We start from the raw sequence: 20283 nt of genomic DNA, 5'->3' as shown, positions 1-20283 counted from the left end.
AGAAGGGAATGCAATTCTACAAGTGCAAGCCCTCAAGAAGCAGCATATTATGATAAACCCCTTCTTTACAAAGGTATCATTTCTATCAGTGATACCACAGGCTAAATTAAATTATACAGCATGCCATCTTCAAGTAACAGTTGAGGCAATAGAATAAATGCAGAAGTATCACAATGAATCCCACTTACTACATACAGACCAACACTTCTCTACATTAATTTCTTTGTCTGATTGCCAGTTAAACACAGTTTTAATTTCATAGCTTAACAATTAAGGGTCATACACTGAAGTCAATACATATACCTGGCATTTCAAACTAAGCTATTCCATGTACATAGCTGAAATCAATTACAAAGTATGGCCTAACAAAAGCTAGGGGACATTTTTTAAAGTCATTTTTACAAGTACTAAACTTATCTTGCACACTGAAGTCATCATACATACAGGGCAAAGTCAGAGCTTTTATATTTGAGTTTATTCTTCATTTAACTTTTAAACACTACTATAGTTGAATATTAAAACAAAAGCAAGTAGTGAGCATATGATTATAGTCCTTCACTCAATCACTACTGCAAATAAAACACCAGCAGTGAGTGTTATTCACAGGCCCTACTAAGAGGTCTGACACTGTACACCACCCCGAGGATGATGTTCATCATCCTCATATGCTTCTCCATTGTAATGGCGCCGTCTTTCCTGATTTGGATCAAAGTCCACTAATTCTACCTGGTCCATTTCATCAGTCTCTTCTACTTCCTTCCTCTCAGGCAGAAGTTTTTCCAGCAAAGAGAGTTTATCAGGAGAGAGAAAGCCATTCTCAGGAAAGTTTACCTATAAAATGAGATTTTTACCATTTAAATGAAAGTTTAAAAGATTTATTTATCCCTCCTTAGACAAATTACCATTCACCCTTTTTCCCCAGAAAACACACTTGTAACCTGTAACCACAGAATTATTTGGTAAGTCAGCCAATCCCAGGTTAGTTAGAACAAATGGTCTAAGATGACATGTATCATCTAGTATTCTGAACCAGAATTCAAGGGAAAGTCTTTAAAAAAAATCCTACTAAATAGTAACTGCACTGTAACCATCACTTCTATTCAGCAAATACATTTCTGCAGAACCCAGCCTAAAACACATTTGAACCCTTTTTAATGGATATTTAAAGAAAGCTATTGATCAGAAAGCAATTTTTAAAATGTTAAGTTTGTGGGTCTGAGGTGACTCAATTTAAGGTAAGGGAAATGGTTGGATTGCTTTAAGAACCAGAGCACTACAATATTTTGTCAGAAATCCACACTAGCTAACATGCTTCTGTTGTACTTAAAAGATACTAGTAATAGCCTTTCATTAGTAAAATACCCACTTGCCATGCATCCCCTTCCCTACCACAGTGATGCAAACCAACCAACTTGATACAAAGAATGTTCAACGTGACAGGAGTAATATTAGATCTAGACAAGGGAGAATATAAAATTGGCACTTCTGGCAATTCAGAAACTTACAAAATTTTAATAAGCTAATCATTCTCAAATATTTCTGAAGTACTTTCTAAGCTTACCTTAAATTCAATGATTAGGCGACCCTTTTCGTATGGCCTACGATAAATTGGCATGCCTTCATTTAGCACACACTTGATATCTCCATGCTTGACAATCTGACCTAAAAACATTAAAGCCAAACTCCTTAAATACGATCACATTTTTATGAGGCAGGGAAAATAAAGAGAGGAACATCCTAGCTCACTGATAGGAATACAGTAATGTGAAAACAATCCTGGTTTCTATAAATTTGATTTATAGATTTTCTAGGGGCTCACAAGAGTCAAGAATGCACAATCTCAGCTCAAGGATGGTTATGTTCTGATCAATACTGAATTGCCACTTTCCTCTATGCCCATACTAGCTACTAGCAATGAACACCAGAATAGAAAGAAACACTTATCTAGTTACCATACCTGGATGAGAAGTGATGACTATGGTTCGGTTGTCAAGAGTAGATATTGGCTTCTGGAAGCCACACAACGCCTCAACCAGCTGTATGTCCATACACATGAAAAGGTCTTCTCCTCGTCTGTACAATGGAAATATAGCATATGCTTAGGGCTTTCAAACCACCAATGATTCCAAGTACCAAAGTAGGCAATTCTGTTCTTAGAAACAAATGGTATATTTCAAAAGATGCCCTTTCTTTCTCATTTTTAAAATGAGCTGAGAACAGGGAACAGCAAATACATGTAACCTGCCAGCAGAGTTTCCTGGACAAGCTTCAGAATCCCTCTACACATTCTGGGCAGTAAAACACATCTCAGACTGGGTCCTGGATAAGTCAGGGTCTATGAAAAGGGGACATGGCCAATTTCAAAGGAACAGTAAGATCTTTACTGATGTACATGAATTAATATAGTGCCTGGCACATTGTGAACTCAACCTTTTATACCAGTACACTTCCTCCTCCTCCTCGTGCTTGCTTTCTTTTCCAATTCATATTAGTAATATCTTTTCATCACACAGATCACTCTCCAGAAACACTGAGGATTCACCTCAAATGACAGCATCCAAATTCTGAGCTTGACAGCATTTCCCATTACTGTTGAGACACTATTAATTCAAAACTTGTTCTTTTAAGATGTCACTCCCAACAGCTGCTGTAGTCCTATTCCAGTCAAATGTTGCAACCAAGCTTATCACAAACTCAGGAAATGAAGAAACTGATTAAGAGCTTTAAAGGCACATATTTCAAAATTAGTTTTGAAAAAAATTTATTAAAAAAAGCTGGGAGCTAAATTTTGTCATGGGATGCATTCCCTAATCCACCTGCTTATATACAACACATCTTCTAATTGAAGCATATCCTTCAAAAACCAGATCAGGCAACAATTTATGTAAATTTAGACACAAAAACAATCTGATTCTTTGAAACATTAATGATTTAAAATCATTTATAAAAGACATACATAGCCTCATTCTTCTGTTATACTTTTCTAGGTTATTTCCAAAAACTGTTCTAAATCTAATGAAAAGCTTGTTCAAATTAGAGGAAAAAAAATAATCCCAAATAGGCAAGATGTCAGTTTGAGTATTTTATAAATTTTTACCGAGTAAAAACAGCATGGTCCTTCTGATCTAAAACAATGATAATATCTCCTGGCTCCAGTCCTGGTTCTTGGTCTCCTTCACCATGGAATGTTATCTTCTGGCCATCTTTCATGCCTAAAAACAAAAGGCTAATTTTACACTCTTAACATCTAACTAAGGTCAGGGTCTCTACTAAGAAACACAAATGCATGTTTGTGTCTAAGTCTGTGGATGCTCAAGTTGTAGAGAATTTACCAGAAATGCACACATGCTTAGATCAATCCAACTTCTTACTGAAGAAAATGATCATAATAGAGAACACAAATCTAGAGGCAAACAAATCAAGCCTCAAATCTCAGAGCTGCTATTTATTACTAGGCAGGATTACCCTGGGGAAGCAAGTTGCATAACCTTCCTAAGCATCAGCTTTCCCAAAGAGACCTACCTCTCCATCACAGCTCTTGTGAGGACTAAAGAAAAACATCTATGCTGGCGCCAATCAGTGACTGGCAAACATAACCATAAATGCTTTACCATTTCAATTTCATTAATTTAAAAAAGCACTTAGTCTACTAAACGTAACAAGCAGAAGTCAGACTTTCTTCCCTTTACTGTATTAGAAGTAATATGAAACAAAAAAATTTTTAAATCCATACTATTTTCATTGAATGATTTTTAATCTTTTAAAAAAGGATAATTTTTAAAATCCTTTTTAGATACTTTCAGACCATGTGGTTAGTGTCTATAATAGAGTCAAGAATAGAAAAGGTTTTCCAATAAGCAAACATTTCATAAAGGTCAACCTATTTACTGAGATTTCTTCCCTCTGGCTCAGTTAAGTTCAGTAAGAGCTTACTTAGCTAACCTTTACAAAGAACTCGTGTGTTTGTAAATCATTTACACTGCAGTAATGGCTCTGGGATTTCCTGAATGAAAGATCACTGACATCACCCAACAAGAGCAACTTTGTTTTAGTTTCTATCATGGAAAGTATTAAATGTATACAATAGCCAACAGTAGAACAAATCCCTATTTAACATCAATCTAGATCCATAATTACCAGTTCATGACTATTACACACTTTTCCACCCACATTTCCTACATATACTTCAAAGCAAAATCCAGACATAACAATTAACCCAAATACTTTAGTATGTACCTCTACGAAGAGATGGACTTACACTAAAATATCAGTATTATACACTGACAAAAATAAACATGTCATTCATGAGGCAAATGGAGAAGGAAATGGCAACCCACTCCAGTGTTCTTGCCTGGAGAATCCCATGGACAGAGGAGACTGGCGGGCTGCCGTCTGTGGGGTCACACAGAGCGGACATGACTGAAGCGACTTAGCAGCAGCATGAGGTAAAGTAACTGTCTTGCTACACTAGTGAAGCAATTAAACTCAGATCTAAGTTTTACTGGTTGTTTCAACAAGGTTAAGATTACCGGCAGGGGCTTTCCTGGCAGTTCAGTGGTTAAGACTCTGCTCTTTCACAGCAGGGGGTGCAAAGGAGGAACTCAGATCCCACATATAGCGTGGCATGAGGTGGGGGCTGGGGGCGTATAGGCAAGTGTAACATTCATAAATGGTTTCACTTAGTACTAAATGCCCTCCTGAGCACATATGGTTGGTATCAAGAAGGGGATTTTACCAGATAGGGAGACATTCAAACCCTACCAAACATGGACCAGTTAAGGAGAAAAAAAATTGAGGAAGGAGTACTGAGTCACATGAGCGACTACTATTTCAGGGGCCTAAATTAATGTATATATTACATGTAATAATAGTTTCATTTAAAAATAGCCAAATCTGAAGGATCCATCCATGTTGATTATTTCATACTAAGTACAGCACAATTTACTCTGGGGCTGTATACACGTTTCCAACTTTCTACAATGAATATGTACTGCTATAACACATTTTAAAGGATTTTAAAATAAACTGACAAAATTAAGGAATAGGCAAAATAAAAAAAGTAAATCCTACTAGTATTTAAAGAAAGTTTTAGGTTATAATCCAAGAGGTAGAAACAGGTATGTTTACCTAATCTGTAGAAATCATTATAAATATTCATAGTCTGCTGCTGCTGCTGCTAAGTTGCTTCAGTCGTGTCCAACTCTGTGCGACCCCACAGACGGCAGCCCACGAGGCTCCCCTGTCCCTGGAATTCTCCAGGCAAGAACAATGGAGTGGGTTGCCATTTCCTTCTCCAATGCATGAAAATGAAAAGTGAAAGTCTAAGTTCTTACAAATTAGTAAATCAAATACACCTCCATTCTTTACCCCAACAGTTCGTAAGAAACTATCCTCAATTATGATAGTTTTAAGCAATTACAAAATGTAGAATATAATTAATCATTCAAAGAAATTAATCAAGAAAAGTGGCTCAGAACTCACCTTTGTCAATATGAACTTCTAGAATTTTCTTTTCTCGAACTATCTTCCTTCCATTGCAGCTTTTACATCTATCTTTAGGACTGATCCGCTCACCATGGCCCTGGCACTCCATGCAGACAGACTGAATTTGTTGAACCATTCCAGGTCCTATCTGATGAATTCTTATTTGCATTCCAGTACCTCGGCAATTGGGACAGCATTCTACCGCTCCTTTTTTACCACCTCGGCCTAAACAGTTTAAAAAGAATGTTTGAATTTAGTGTTGGACATAGTGATTAATGTTCTAGTGAGACAGTCCCTGAATATGCCACTTCATTAATATTTTCAAGGTCTGATGGAATGCTGCTTTAAAAAACTACAATTCAGGCTTTTTGATAAAATATTGCTACATCAGCTTCAGTTATCATTATAAACATCTTGACTGCTATTTTTCTCAATGAACTATTTCAGTATTTTGGATTTTAAACATATGTTCCCAAAGCACAATTCTTAAGAGTACTTCAACTGTGAAATGAGAACATTTCAGTTCCCTCTCATTAGAAAACACTGCATTTTCAACAAATAACTTTTATTTATTTAAAAAAAAAAAAAAAAAAGATTCACATCACAGCCAGTAATTTCACAGTTGACTACCCCAAAAGAGAACACTGCTAAGTATTAAGATTATGAAGCCACTGGAATGCCTCAAGTTCTAGAGGGGATAGGAAGTACTCTTCTCTGAACAATGTTGAGTAGAAAGACACCAAATTACATCAATTCCACCCTGCATTCAAAACACACACATAAAAGTGCTGATAATTTGCTGTTATTTCTGAAAGAGGTTCAGGTGGTTTTCATATTTGCACAGCACAGTTATCTGCCAGTTTTATATACCCAGAAAGGTTTCAGTTCCATTTTGAACCATGAATGTTAAGACATACCTTCACATTTGTCACAAATCACATTCTTTTGCAGAGCTAGTTTTCTTGTTGCACCATTATATAAATCTTCTAAAGTTACTGTAAGTTGATGGACAACGTTTTTACCTATAACAAAACATTCCTCATTTAAAATACTGCTTGCAAACAGCCCTTGCAGCAAGACCCAGCACAGCCAAAAATAAGTAAAATTTTAGAAAGCTGCATCCTATGTTCAATGCACTGTAAAAACGGTAAAGGAAAATGAAAGATGAGCCTTACAGGTTCACATATAATCTAACTGTGGTGTAACTTCAAATAAGGAAAATCAGGTGAGATTAAGTAACACATATGGATGTAGTTGTGGCCCTCCTATATTTATGGCAACCAAAAACATTAACTGCAAAAATCATTTGAAAAAACTCATGTTACTTGAATAGACACATTTCACAATAGTTTAATCCAAACTGTTTTTCTGTTCTAGTATATTCCTTGACTCATGTATTATATTGAGTGACATGACCAATTACAACATCCAAAATCTCTTTAGCACACTAAAAGTTCCAAAAACTAATCAAGTTTGGCCAGGGAAGCTGATGTATTTATTCAGTCTCCAAAGAATATCAATTCCTACTTCTTCCTGAAGTAGGAACAGCACCTTTACTGCTGAGCTGACTGTTTAAAGGCTAGATTTCTCATTCTTCACCACAGTGCTTTCCAACAGAACTTTCTGCAGTAAGGGAGAGGTTTTATACCCTCTGCTAGCCAATACAATAGTCAGTAGTCACACATGGTTACTGAGCATGTAAATATGGCTATTACAAACTAAGTAACTGAATTTTTATTTTTCTTTGAAGAAATCTAAATGTTATATTGCCAGGAGCTACAAAGGAATGGCATATCTCATCTAGAAATGGGAAGTGGAAGGCGGAGATTATGTAAGAACAGAGGCTACAGAAATGTAGTGACCTGTCGATAGTTAATAAGTTCCTAGCTAGTGATTCTTTCACAATGACTTTATCCACCAGGAAATACTTTTGCTTAAGAAGATCTTGAACTATCTCCACAATATGTATAATGAACCTTTTTAGTTTCCAATCAAAAGTGAAGTACGATTAACTATAACCTTCTGCTCCTGGACCCACCTTTTGTTTCTGTATCAAATACCACATAATTGGTTCTGCCATGCTAAAAGCTGCCCTTCTTACTTCAGTGCTTTATAGACTTTAGAGTACAGGGAAGGAATAAAACTTCTGCAATTTAAGCAAATTTTTTTCAATATCATACTACAGAAAATGACCTTTCATCAATTTAAGACATGTAGTAGTTTGCCAATCGATTTTGATTGGAAATTGTTTAAATTTCTTTAAAAAAATAGTAAAACATACCCCTTTCAAGAAAATCTGAATAAAAATGTCTAGTTGTGAGACTTCTCTGGTAGTCCAGAAGCCAAGATTCAGTGCTCCCAATGCAGGGGGCCTGGGTTTGATCACTGATCAGCAAAACTAGATCCTACAAGCCACAACTAAAAAGATCCTGCATGCTGCAACTGACACCCTGTGCAGCATTAAAAACACACACAATTCCAGTCTTTCGGAATCCAAAAACACTCAAAGAGGAAATTTAATAGCCTGCCCATTCCTTCTAGAATGGGCTCTACCCATTAGTTTGTATAAACCACAGTGGGAACAGGGTAAGATGAACTCTAACCAGAACACTGTACTCCTATGAGCAGTATTTCTACAGTCCAGAAATCACATGTTAAAGGCACATATTTTGATGTAATAAAACTTAAGAAAGATTAAACAGACAGCAGGCCATTTGGAGACAATGAACCTGTGTTCCAGTGAAGACTGATGGCATGGCTATATATGACCTTGATAAAAATTTAGAATTCTGATATGTAATTTACTTTCGACAGGATAAAACCACTGCACTTCCCACTGAGGTTAAGGATCAAATAAAATCTGTGAAAAAGGTTTTGAAAATTATGTTCTTATACTTCATGAAGCTGTGTATACTCCCAACAACTTTAGACACACTTTTTAGTACTTGACTGGCTTACCTATTTTTAGTTTCATCAAAACTCATTTAAAAAACTATTGCCATAGATTAGTGTACATTATACTAACAAGTAAACAAGCATTTAATAGTTGATTTCTCAAGAATCTGCTTTGACTAAAAGGGCTAACTTTAGTTTGCTACATGTAGACTAGGTTATTCTTACCTCTCCTCTCTCTCTGCATCCTGCCTCCTCCTCCAAAAAACATATCAAAGATGTCCATGGGGGAGCCAAAACCACCACCTGCTCCACCTTCTTTAATTGCCTGTTCTCCTCCTTTGTCATATAATTCCCTTTTCTTTGCATCAGAGAGCACTTCGTAAGCTTGAGAAATCTGTTTAAACTGTTTTGAGAAAAAGGGGATAAATTTCACTCAAAAAGGACAGCTACTATATTAAACATAATTTCACGTTGTAATTGAAATACTATACACCTGACAAGAAGAATTCAACTATATTCTGGGTGTACTACTTGCCTTCTCGCCTTCATTTGGATTCTTATCAGGGTGGTACTTCAAGGCCAGTTTCCTGTAAGCCTTTTTCAATTCTTCTTGGGTGGCATTGGGTTTAACCCCCAAAACATCATAGTAAGTGGTTTCTTTCACCATTTTCTACAGCCTAAAACAAGAAAGCTCAATTTTAACCGACTTTCAACTGATAATTTTAATTAATAAAATCAAGAGTTCAGGCAGAGAAATCTGTTCTTTGAAAAATCTGGTAAGACCACCACTTTCCTTAAGTTTCACAGAGAAAGTTAACAATTCCTCTGGTAACTCACCCATAAATCCTAATAGACTAAATATAACCTAACCATCACCAGGGAATAATTCAAAAACCTCCCGTAGCGCTGGTTTCCACCTGGAAGGGTCCATACTAACGCGACTACTGTCTGGATTCTGTTTCCCTTCCCAAGTAGCGACAGAGGGCAGCACAGAAAAGGGGTATTAACAGGTTCAGTCCACTATTATTCTCTTTGGTAAACCCGATAAACCATACATTTCCAAGAAAAAACACTTTGGCACAGGGCGGGGGTGGGTAGTGTTTTATGAAACTGATAAAGAACACTAGCTCCCCTCCCCGCTCAGTCTCTTTCTCAATCACAGAAGAGAGTAGCTCCTCTGTTTTGACCGAACCCCTCTCGCCCCCACAAGCCAGCACAGTCTACACGTTGTTAGGTTTTCCCTTGCATTCAGGGCCGACCGTTACGGTTTCCTTCCCTTCCCCTTCCCGGATAGAAGGGGTGGGAGAAACCCAGCACTCAACAAAGAGGAGGAGGAGAGACCAGAGAAACGAAAGCCGCAGCCTGCGCCCGGCTCCTCCCGCAGCCCCTCGCCCCAAGGGTCCTTTCGCGCGTGCGCGCAGGGTCGCCCCCTCCCCCCACCCCCCCAGCGAGCGCCGGCAGAGGAAAAGCCGGAGGCGGCAGATCCTTGGAGACCTCAAGGAGGGGTGGAAAAAGCTACAGGAAAGGTCTTGGGCCCACTCGCCGCGCGCCGGCAACGGTTGCCGGGGCACCCCGTTCCCCCCCCCCCCCCCCCAGCCCTCCAGAAGGGGACTCGAGGATACAGGAACCGACAACCCTCCCGCCCACGCGAAGCCAACCGCCTCCCAACCGCGGCTCTATCCAGCTTCCCAGCGCCGCCTGTGGCGCCAGACTTAGGACGAGGGGACGCGGGAGGGCTGAAACTCACCGGTGAGCGGGCCGATGCCGGTGTGGGGGAGCGGGAAGGAGCGCGTTGCTGTGCGCAGCTCGGGCAGCCGCCACTCCTCCGCCTTTCACCGAGCGTTCTGGAAAGTTCCGGCCGGCGCGCCGCAGCAGTCTCCTTTTGTAGCCGAGCCCAGGCGCGTCACCCGCCGGAAGTCCCGCCCCTCCCACAGCTGCCACCGCCCCGCGGTTACCTGGGCAACGGCGCGGGGGGGGAGCTCGGGCGTGGAGGAGTTGTGCGGAAGGGCCTTGTGGGGATGGGCGCAAGCCTGGGTTCTCAACGTTCGTGGAACTTTCTGGATCCCCTTCTTCCAGCTAGTGGGCCCGCAGGAGCCGGGATTGCCCGGGAGCGCTGCAATTCTGGGTCAGCTCCGGATTCCCAGATCAGTGGGGCCCTCGCCGCTGGCTAGAGCGCGCGACACTTGGGAACTGGGCCCCAGGCAGGGGCCGTGTGCTGCAATGGAACCTCTCAGAACAAAGCCCTGCTGCTCCGCCTCCCCGCCGGCGCCTCTTTCGACTCTTTCCTCGCCTCAAACCGGCTTAGATTCTTAGCCTTGAGATTCTGGGAAACCGCCGGCTCGAAATGCTAAGCAGGACGGGCTTGGGGCCCCCCGAGCTATCAGAGGCGCAGTCCATGGCCTCGTAATTCGCGAAACTGCGAAGTTGGAAGAGCTCTTAGTGCGAGTCTAGATCCCTATATACGCTTTATTTTCATACATAGGGGTATATTTTCAACATACGTTGGGCTCAGGCAGCACTAAATGAGGAAATGTTTGCAATGCTATGGTACAAACCTTGGGCCTTGGAGTTTCTGGCCCGTCGTTCCTCCGGTTTGGTTAGCCAGGACACAGTAACACAAAAGAATGACTAGCAAATAGCATTAATATTTGACGTAACGTGTTCAGTGCTACCAGTCTGTGAATTTGGAACTATAGCCTGAAATGAGTCCTTGAGGCTTTCTAGTCTTGAGCGCGGGACACAGTGGAAATTGGGCTCTGTGTGCTTCAACAGCAAACACGGTATGATCTGGCACCGAGGAAGACGGAGATGCAAAGTTGAAAAAGCCCGCTTCACGTCGTTTTAGATGTTAGTAGGAAGACACGGAAGTCAACGAACTGTAGGGGAACCCCAAGGTAGAGGTCAGCATGGGAGAGGTCTGATGGGACAGAGGAAGCCGTGGGGAAGTCGCAGTTGTGAAGAAAGGAGTGTTCCCAGCAAGGACGCAGTGCAAGGGAAGGCTGAGGTTAAGGTGTGGAAAGAATATGATATTTTTAGGAAATTGCAGACACTTGAATATAGACAAGAGTTGAGAGCTGGAGTGACGGGAGGTGAGGCTTCAGAAAGTGAAAGGGAAGTCACTCAGTCGTGTCCGACTCTTTGCGACCCCATGGACTGTAGCCTACCAGGCTCCTCCATCCATGGAATTTTCCAGTCAAGTGTACTGGAGTGGGTTGCCATTTCCTTCTCCAGGGTATCTAACCGACCCAGGGATGGAACCCAGGTCTCCCGCATTGCACGCAGACGCTTTACCAGTTGACAAACACCCGCAGGTGTATGTTTCTGAACTAAAGATGGGGAGGCGGACCGCGGTGGGTGTGCCCCTTACCAACAGCTGGGAACTCTGGTGCGCGAGCACCACCCCACGTCTTCAGCAAGAGGATTTGCTGCTGGTGTTAATTTTATTTTGTTGAGGCTGTTCAGTTTGACTTCTCTGTATCTATGGATTGCTCTTTTTGAGAAAAATGAAGGTGTTTTTATAAAGAAAAATAAAAAACTATCCTGGAGGCATTCCTCCACACAACACTTAAAATTGTAGCTTTCTGCATTTTCTGAAAGGCCCTTTTCCACGTGTCTGTGCTTGTGCTAAGGCTGACAAACACCTAACATTTCTATTTATAGATGTTACCTTCTCTATCACCTTATGTATAAAGGGTTTTGTTTCTTTAAGCATCCATTACTAAAAGTCTAGTATTGCCAGAAAGTGAGCTGCTGCTGCTGCTGCTAAGTCGTGTCAGTCGTGTCCGACTCTGCGCGACCCCGTAGACGGCAGCCCACCAGGCTCCGCTGTCCCTGGGATTCTCCTGGAAAGAACACTGGAGTGGGTTTCCATTTCCTTCTCAAATGCGTGAAATTGAAATCGCTCAGTCATGTCCGACTCTTCGCAACCCCATGGACTGCAGCCTACCAGGCTCCTCCGTCCATGGGATTTTCCAAGCAGGAGTACTGGAGTGGGTTGCCATTGCCTTCTCCGAGGAAGTGAGCTACAACTTGATAATATAAAAATCACTTAACTCATTTACCCACCCCTCAAAGATACATGTCAATAAAAGAAGAGTATTGAGGTGCTAAGTAGGGGGAATCTTGCCTTGTCCAGATAAGTATCCCCTGCAGAGACGCCAACAATTGTGAAAACATGAACAATTAATAGACAGCAGTAAACAATAAACATCGTTCATGTGTTATGTGGGCCTTGAAGTCCTCCAGTTCAGATTTAGTGTAATCTGTGTGTTTGTGAATCCAGCACTGGTTAACCACATGAAATCCCATCAGATGGTATATAGCAAATCACTTCAAGTTTCCATGATCAGTGTTGCCATGGCTAGTGTTTCTTAAATGTTACCATGTTTAGTGTTTCTTTTTGCCTGAGAAAACCAACTGAAATTCCCTCAAGTTTTAGAAAGATGCCTATGTATTCAGTCTGTTCATCTCTACCTCCTTGTGACCCTATGACCTGTAGCTGACCAGGCTTCTCTGTCCAAGGGATTCTCCAGGCAAGAATACTGGTGTGGGTCGCCATGCCTTACTTCAGGGGATCTTCCTAACCCAGAGTTGGAACCTGAGTCTCTTAATGTCTCTTGCATTGGCAGGCGGGTTCTTTACCCCCAGCACCACCTGGGAAGCAGATGAAAATTTGATAACTACAAACTTGAAGGTACCTTCTTGGGACTGAAACAGTAAGACTGAAATATGACACTGAAAATATTTTTAAAATCTGGTATGCTTAACTCCTTTTCTTTCTGGTTGCTATGCTGTGCTTAGTCAGTCATGTCCAACTCTTTGGGATCCCATGAACTATAGGCCACTAGATTCCTCTGTCCATGGGGATTCTCCAGGCAAGAATACTGGCATGGGTTGCCATGACCTCCTCCAGGGGATCTTTCCAATCCAGGGATGTAACCCAGGTGTCCTGCATTGCAGGCAGATTCTTTACTGTCCGAGCCACCAAGGAAGTCCAAAAGTACTGGAGTGAGTAACTTATCCTTTCTCTAGGAGATCTTCCCAACCCAGGAATCGAACTAGGGTCTCCTGCATTGCAGGTGGATTCTTCACAGCTGAGCTACCAGAGAAGGCCCATAGAATATTATGTTAATTATTTATTAAGAATAAAATAGAACCTTTTGGTTAAAAAAAGAAAACTATTTGCCTGTATGTGTATAGATTATTTCAGAAAGATACCCCCAAACTAATAGTATGGTTTCCTGTGGAGAGAGCTAGGTGCTGGAGAGAGGCGAATGAGAGAGGAAGACATTTCACAGTATACCTGTTTATACTTTTGAAGTATTTAACCCATTTGACTATAGTACTTAATTAAAAAATTAAGCTTAAAAAAGTATAAAATTTCTTCCTCCCAATTCAAGCTTTGAACTAGTGTCTTGTCACTCCAGAAGCAGTTAGGTGATTCTTATTTGCCTTAAAAAACATCATTACAAGGAATTTCCTAGAAATAGGATCATACATGCTGCTTGCAATTTGCCCCTTTCATTTAATTTATTGTCATTTATTGTGGCAGGACAAATAAGTCTAGCTTGTTATTTTTGACAAGTGTGTAATGTCTAGTATGCAAGCACTTGAACCATTCTGCTATTGATGAGCATGTTGACAGTTCACACTGTTCTGTGAACAGTGTTGCAGAGAAATTCTCAAATACAGCTTTGGGCACTTCTGCAAGTATTTCTATAAGACATCTGAAACTGCTGTGTGAACATGAATGCATATTTAAATCGAATAAATAACTTTCCACATCAGTTTGTGCCTGCCAGTAATGGCCAGTGTGGGGAGTTCTATCTTTTTTGGTCTCACCTAAGTTTAAAGATTAAAAAGTGATATCTATTGTTTTAATTTGAGTTTCTTGAATAGAGCAATTAGCATTGTTCAAATGTTTACTGACTCTTCTTCTGCCATGTGTCTATTCTTGTCATTTGACTTTTTCTGTGGTGTCCCTCCACTGTTTTAATGATATATGATAGCACTTTTATATTAAGGCTAGTAGTGTTAATGTGTCATATGTGGCAGTTACTTTCTCTAGTGTTTTGTAGCTTTCAACTTAGTACCTATATATACTTTGACCATGTAAAGTTTTTAATTTTTTTTGCCATGCCATGCAGCTTGCAGGATCATAGTTCCCCAACCAGGGATTGAACCTAGGCCCTGTGCAGTGAAAGAGTGAAGTCTTAACCACTAGACTGCCAGGAAATTTCTTGAAGCTTTTAATTTTTATGTAGGTAAGTTTCAATTCTTTCTTTTTGCCTTCTCATTTCTTTTCTTCTTTCTGCTTTCCCCCCTCATACTTCTCCTTTATTTGCTATGTTTAAAAGCCTTCACCAATCCAACCTTGTAAATATGTTCTCCCAGGTTTTCTTCTGGTACCTTCATGGTTTCATTTTTCATAGTTAAATCTTTATTCCATCTGGAAGTTCTTTTGTTATAAGGACTGAGGATTGTTTGTAATTAGCTGAACTTTGTTTTTCTCCAAATGGTGAACTGGTTTGTCTATTTTAATATTCAATTTCTCTTAATTCATGTCAAATGCCATTTTTATCATGTACTAAATTTCCTTAAAATACATTTTAGTGTCTGGTAGGCCTCTTTCCCCTCATTGCTCCTTCTTTTTACAATTTTCCTGGCATTTTTTAGTATTTTTCTTCTTCTGCATGAGCTTAGGAATATTTCTGGCAGATTCCCCTAACATCCCAGTGTGATTTTGATTGTGATTACAGTGCTTTTATATATCAGTCAGTTTGGGAAGAAGTAATTTGTTCATAATGTTGACTCTTCCTCTCTGTAAACAAGTTATCTTGCTGTGTCTTCTGCATTGGTAGGTGGATTCTTTACCACTGAGCCACCAGGGAAGCCCATGTTATAGTTTGATTTGCATTTATTAATAATTAGTGATGTTGAACATCTTTTCATGTGCCTACTGGGCATTTATATGTCTTCTTTGGAGAAATGTCTAGTAACGTCTTCTGCCCATTTTTCAATTGGGTTGTTTGTTTTGTTGTTGTTGTTGAGTTGTTTGAGTTGTTAATTTATTTTGAGATTAAGCCCTTGTCAGTCACATCATTCACAAATATTTTTTCCCATTCTGTAGGTCTTTTTTTTTTTTTATGGTTTTCTTTTCTGTGTAAAAGTTTGGAAGTTTGATTAGGTCCCATTTGTTTGTTTTTATTTCTATAGCTTTGGGAGACAGCCCTAAGAAAATATTTGTGTGATTTATGTCAGAGAATGTTACTCTCTTTTCTAGGAGTTTTATGGTACCATGTCTTATGTTTAAGTGTTTAAATCATTTTTGAGTTTATTTTTGTGCATGGTGTGAAAGTGTTGTAACTTCATTGATTTGCACGCAGCTGTCCAACTTTCCCAGCACCACTTGCTTAAGAGACTCTCTTTTTCCCCTTTTATATTTTTGCCTCCTTTGTCGAAGATTAATTGACCGTAGGTGTGTGGACTTATTTCTGGGCTCTTTATTCTGTTTCAGTGATCCGTATATCTGTTTTTATACCAATACCACACTGTTTTGATTGCTGTATACTTAAAAAAAACAGGTCCTGATCATTTCTTCTTAAAGGTGCTTTTTGTTGCTATCACAAATGAGTTGTATGAGCTTTTGGTCTCCTTTATTACCATTATAATTTATTTCAGTAGTGTGCTGTGTAACTCTCACCAGATCACAGGTATCCATGGAGATAGCTGGAAATAACTGGAGGCGTGGTAGGAGCCAGTTTCCTAAGGGCTTGAGAATTACGCTAGAATTTTTTCTTGAAAGCTCTTGAGAGATACTGGAAGAGTTTAGGGATAAGGTAATATAACATCTAACAGCTGATTTTTCAGGGGGAATACCTGTGAGGCACTGTGCTAAACTCTATAAATGGTGTCATATTTTAGTCACAGCAACTTTGTTTTACAGATGATTTGATCATATTTACATTTTAGAACGACAATTTAGATGTTAATTTGGAGGATGGATTCATAGGAAGCTTTTATGATGAGAGCTTAGATTAAAATTGGTAAGGCTGGAACTTCCCTGGTGGTCTAGTGGTTAGGACTCCGTGCTTCTAATGCTGGGGGCACAGGTTCGATCCCAGGTTGGGAAACTAGGATCCTACAAGCTGTGCAATGTGGCAAAAAAAAAAAAAAGAAAAAAAGTAAGGCCTAAGGCCTATATAGTGAAATGGAGAGCGAGGGAAATATAAATATAAAGGTAGAATCTGCAGTTCATGGTGACAGGATGCCAAGTTGATGAAGAAAGAGTCATGGCTGACTTCCAGCTTTCTGTCCTGAGCAAGAGGATGGTTGGGGACACCCTTTCTGAGATGGGGAGACCTAAAAGACGAGAAAGAGGAGACTGTGATGGGGTCAGAGTTGGAGGGGAGGAAAGATGGGAGTTTTGGGTGTGTTGAATTACTGCTATACTTTTTTTCTTTAAAAAGGAAAGAAAAATTTTATTAGAAAGCACAAAATGGAAAGTAAATTCTAGCTAAAATGCAATTTTAAATGCTTGTATGAATTAAATTAAATTTCTTACAATGCTTAGGTTTCAACTGACTGTGAGGCCTAGTGGGGTTGGAAATTTTTTTTTTTTTTGAGTGTCACCGATTTGTTCTGGTTTTCCTCTTTATCTCTAGGACTACACATGGTCTCAGTCTTCTTTATGAACTATTCTCCCTTCCAACCCCCAGGTCCCCAGTTGTTAGTTTGTAAATAAACTTTTAATTTTGAAACAGTTTTACATTTATAGAAATGTTGCAAGGATAGTACAGAGAGTTCCTGTATACCTAACACCCTGCTGCTGCTAAGTCACTTCAGTCATGTCTGACTCTGTGTGACCCCATAGATGGCAGCCCACCAGGCTCCCCCATCCCTGGGATTCTCCTGGCAAGAACACTGGAGTGGGTTGCCATTTCCTTCTCCAATGCATGAAAATGAAAAGTGAAAACGAAGTCGCTCAGTCGTGTCTGACTCTTAGCGACCCCATGGACTGCAGCCTACCAGGCTCCTCCATCCGTGGGATTTTCCAGGCAAGAGCACTGGAGTGGGCTGCCAGTGCCTTCTCCTGGTACAGTTGTCACAACTAATGATCTAAAATTGTTACTGATACATTATTAATTAACCAGAGCCCATTCTTTTTTTAAATTGAGACATAGTTGACATATTATATAGTTTCAGGGGTATAACAGAATGTTTTGATAATTGTATACACTGAAAAGTGATCACCATAGCATCACCATACAAAGTTACAATTTTTCTTTTTTTTTTTTTTAAATTTACTTATTTGTCTGTATCTAGTTATGGCACTCAAGACCTTTAATTTTGGCATGTGGGATCTAGTTCCCTGCGTGTGTGCAGTGCTAAATCGCCTCAGTTCAGTTCAGTAGTTCAGTCACTCAGTCGTGTCCGACTCTTTGCAACCCCATGGATCGCAGCACGCCAGGCCTCCCTGTCCATCACCAACTCCCGGAGTTCACTGAGACTCACGTCCATCGAGTCAGTGATGCCATCCAGCCATCTCATCCTCTGTTGTCCCCTTCTCCTCCTGCCCCCAATCCCTCCCAGCATCAGAGTCTTTTCCAATGAGTCAACTCTTTGCATGAGGGGCCAAAGTATTGGAGTTTCAGCCTCAGCATCAGTCCTTCCAATGAACACCCAGGACTGGTCTCCTTTAGGATGGACTGGTTGGATGTCCTTGCAGTCCAAGGGACTCACAAGAGTCTTCTCCAGCACCACAGTTCAAAACCATCAATTCTTCGGCGCTCAGCTTTCTTCACAGTCCAATTCTCACATCCATACATGACCACTGGAAAAACCATAGCCTTGACTAGACGGACCTTTGTTGGCAAAGTAATGTCTATGCTTTTTGGCAAAGTAATGTCTATGCTTTTGAATATGCTGTCTAGGTTGGTCATAACTTTCCTTCCAAGGAGTAAGCGTCTTTTAATTTCATGGCTGCAGTCACCATCTGCAGTGATTTTGGAGCCCCCTAAAATAAAGTCTGTAACTGTTTCCACTGTTTCCCCATCTATTTCCCATAAAGTGATGGGACTAGATGCCATGATCTTAGTTTTCTGAATGTTGAGCTTTAAGCCAACTTTTCACTCTCCTCTTTCACTTTCATCAAGAGGCTTTTTAGTTCCTCTTCACTTTCTGCCATAAGGGTGGTGTCATCTGCATATCTGAGGTTATTGATATTTCTCCCGGCAATCTTGATTCCAGCTTGTGCTTCTTCCAGCCCAGCGTTTCTCATGATGTTCTCTGCATATAAGTTAAATAAGCAGGGTGACAATATACAGCCTTGACGTACTCCTTTTCCTATTTGGAACCAGTCTGTTGTTCCATGTCCAGTTCTGACTGTTGCTTCCTGACCTGCATATAGGTTTCTCAAGAGCAGGTCAGGTGGTCTGGTATTCCCATCTCTTTCAGAATTTTCCACACTTTATTGTGATCCACACAGTCAAAGGCTTTGGCATAGTCAATAAAGCAGAAATAGATGTTTTTCTGGAACTCTTGCTTTTTCGATGATCCAGTGGATTTCGGCAATTTGATCTCTGGTTCCTCTGCCTTTTCTAAAACCAGCTTGAACATCTGGAAGTAAGTTGCCTCAGTCATGGCCAATTCTGTGATCCTGCGTAGTGTAACCAGCCAGGCTCCTCTGTCCATGAGATTCTCCAGGCAAGAATACTGGAGTGGGTTGCCATTCTCTCCTATAGAGGATCTTTCCGACCCAGGGATGGAACTCGAATCTCTTACGTCTCCTGTGTTGGCAGTTGGGTTCTTTACCACTAAAGTCAACTGGGAAGCCCCCTAGTTCCCTGACCAGGAATAAAACCTGGGCCCCCAGGTTCACTCCCTGATTGGGGAACTAAAATACTGCAAGCCGCAATGCATGGTTGGTAAAAAATAATTGAGAATTTCAGGATACTGACAGCAGAGCATTAAACCAAGCATGAGGCCCTTTGAGCAGGAGACCCTGTGTGACAGCATATCACACAGCATGTAACTGGCCCTGAGTAGACATAGTAAGTAAAGAGGGCCAATATTAAAGCAGAGGAAGTGGGATTGGAGACTACAGAGCTATAATGCAAGATACTAAAGAGGTAAGCCTAAGGAATTGATTGATGATTAGATGTGACAGGTGAGTGGGTGGATAAAATATGGAATGTTAAGTTTCAGATGGGATAATGCTATTCACTGACAAGGGAATCAGAGAACCAGGTTAGCTTTGAGGGGAAAATAATGAGTTTGGTTTTAAACATAGTAACATTTAATATACAAGTATCTATAGAAAAAGAACAGGAGAATACAATTGGAACTGATAGTACTTACTTATTTCTGATGTTGAGGACCAGGTAGGAGGTGGTCGTTGGCTGGGGATGTTAGCCTTTTAATGAAAGAATCCATGCGTTTCTTGTATAATTAAGAAATAATATTTTTATTCATGAAAATCAAGTCACAAAGTATATTATGCTTGTAAGAGAAATGGGTTGAATCTGAAAGCAAAAATTTATTAAAGTTTATAGTAAAAGAAAGGCATTTATGATAGATTTGTAACCACATGTTTTCTGTTTCCAGTAATACACAAAATTCAAAATAGGCTCTTAGTGTCCTGTTCTGTAATTTATTTACTGAGCACCTACAGTCTATGGGTTGCTCTACAGGATGTATAATTTTAAAAGTTTACATTAAATTTTACTCTTATGTTGTATCTCTGTGTGATGTTGGGAAAATTACCAAGTTTCTCTTAGTATAGTTTCCTTATTGGTAAAATGGCTGCTACTGCTAAGTCGCTTTAGTTGTGTCCGACTCTGTGTGACCCCATAGACGGCAGCCCACCAGGCTCCGCTGTCCCTGGGATTCTCCAGGCAAGAACAC

At 40.3% G+C, this 20283-nt stretch overlaps 1 protein-coding gene across 1 annotated transcript; it reads right to left on the bottom strand.

Moving 5' to 3' along the window:
* Positions 1-456: 456 nt before the first annotated feature.
* Positions 457-10283, bottom strand: DNAJA1 (DnaJ heat shock protein family (Hsp40) member A1). The gene is made up of 9 exons (XM_006066706.3): positions 10127-10283; positions 8915-9056; positions 8605-8782; positions 6402-6506; positions 5482-5709; positions 3098-3212; positions 1958-2073; positions 1562-1662; positions 457-831 (listed from the first exon to the last, which is right to left on the bottom strand). The coding sequence occupies exons 2-9, from the start codon at positions 9044-9046 to the stop codon at positions 613-615; spliced, it is 1194 nt and encodes a 397-aa protein (XP_006066768.1). The 5' UTR covers positions 9047-9056; positions 10127-10283; the 3' UTR covers positions 457-612.
* Between the last annotated feature and the right edge of the window lie 10000 nt (positions 10284-20283).

The sequence above is a fragment of the Bubalus bubalis genome, chromosome 3 (assembly GCF_019923935.1).
Source record: "Bubalus bubalis isolate 160015118507 breed Murrah chromosome 3, NDDB_SH_1, whole genome shotgun sequence".
NCBI lineage: Eukaryota > Metazoa > Chordata > Mammalia > Artiodactyla > Bovidae > Bubalus > Bubalus bubalis.
The sequence above is the reverse complement of the archived record's forward strand: the minus strand, read 5'-3'. Positions and strand labels throughout refer to the sequence as shown.

Excerpts from the sequence above, each read along its gene's own strand:
- DNAJA1 (XM_006066706.3), bottom strand. The coding sequence starts at position 9,046 with ATGGTGAAAGAAACCACTTACTATGATGTTTTGGGGGTTAAACCCAAT. Across the intron at positions 3,213-5,481 it reads AGAAGTTCATATTGACAAAG|GCATGAAAGATGGCCAGAAG; the intron begins GTGAGTTCTGAG and ends TTTTGTTTTTAG. Across the intron at positions 1,663-1,957 it reads AGTCATCACTTCTCATCCAG|GTCAGATTGTCAAGCATGGA; the intron begins GTATGGTAACTA and ends TAATGTTTTTAG.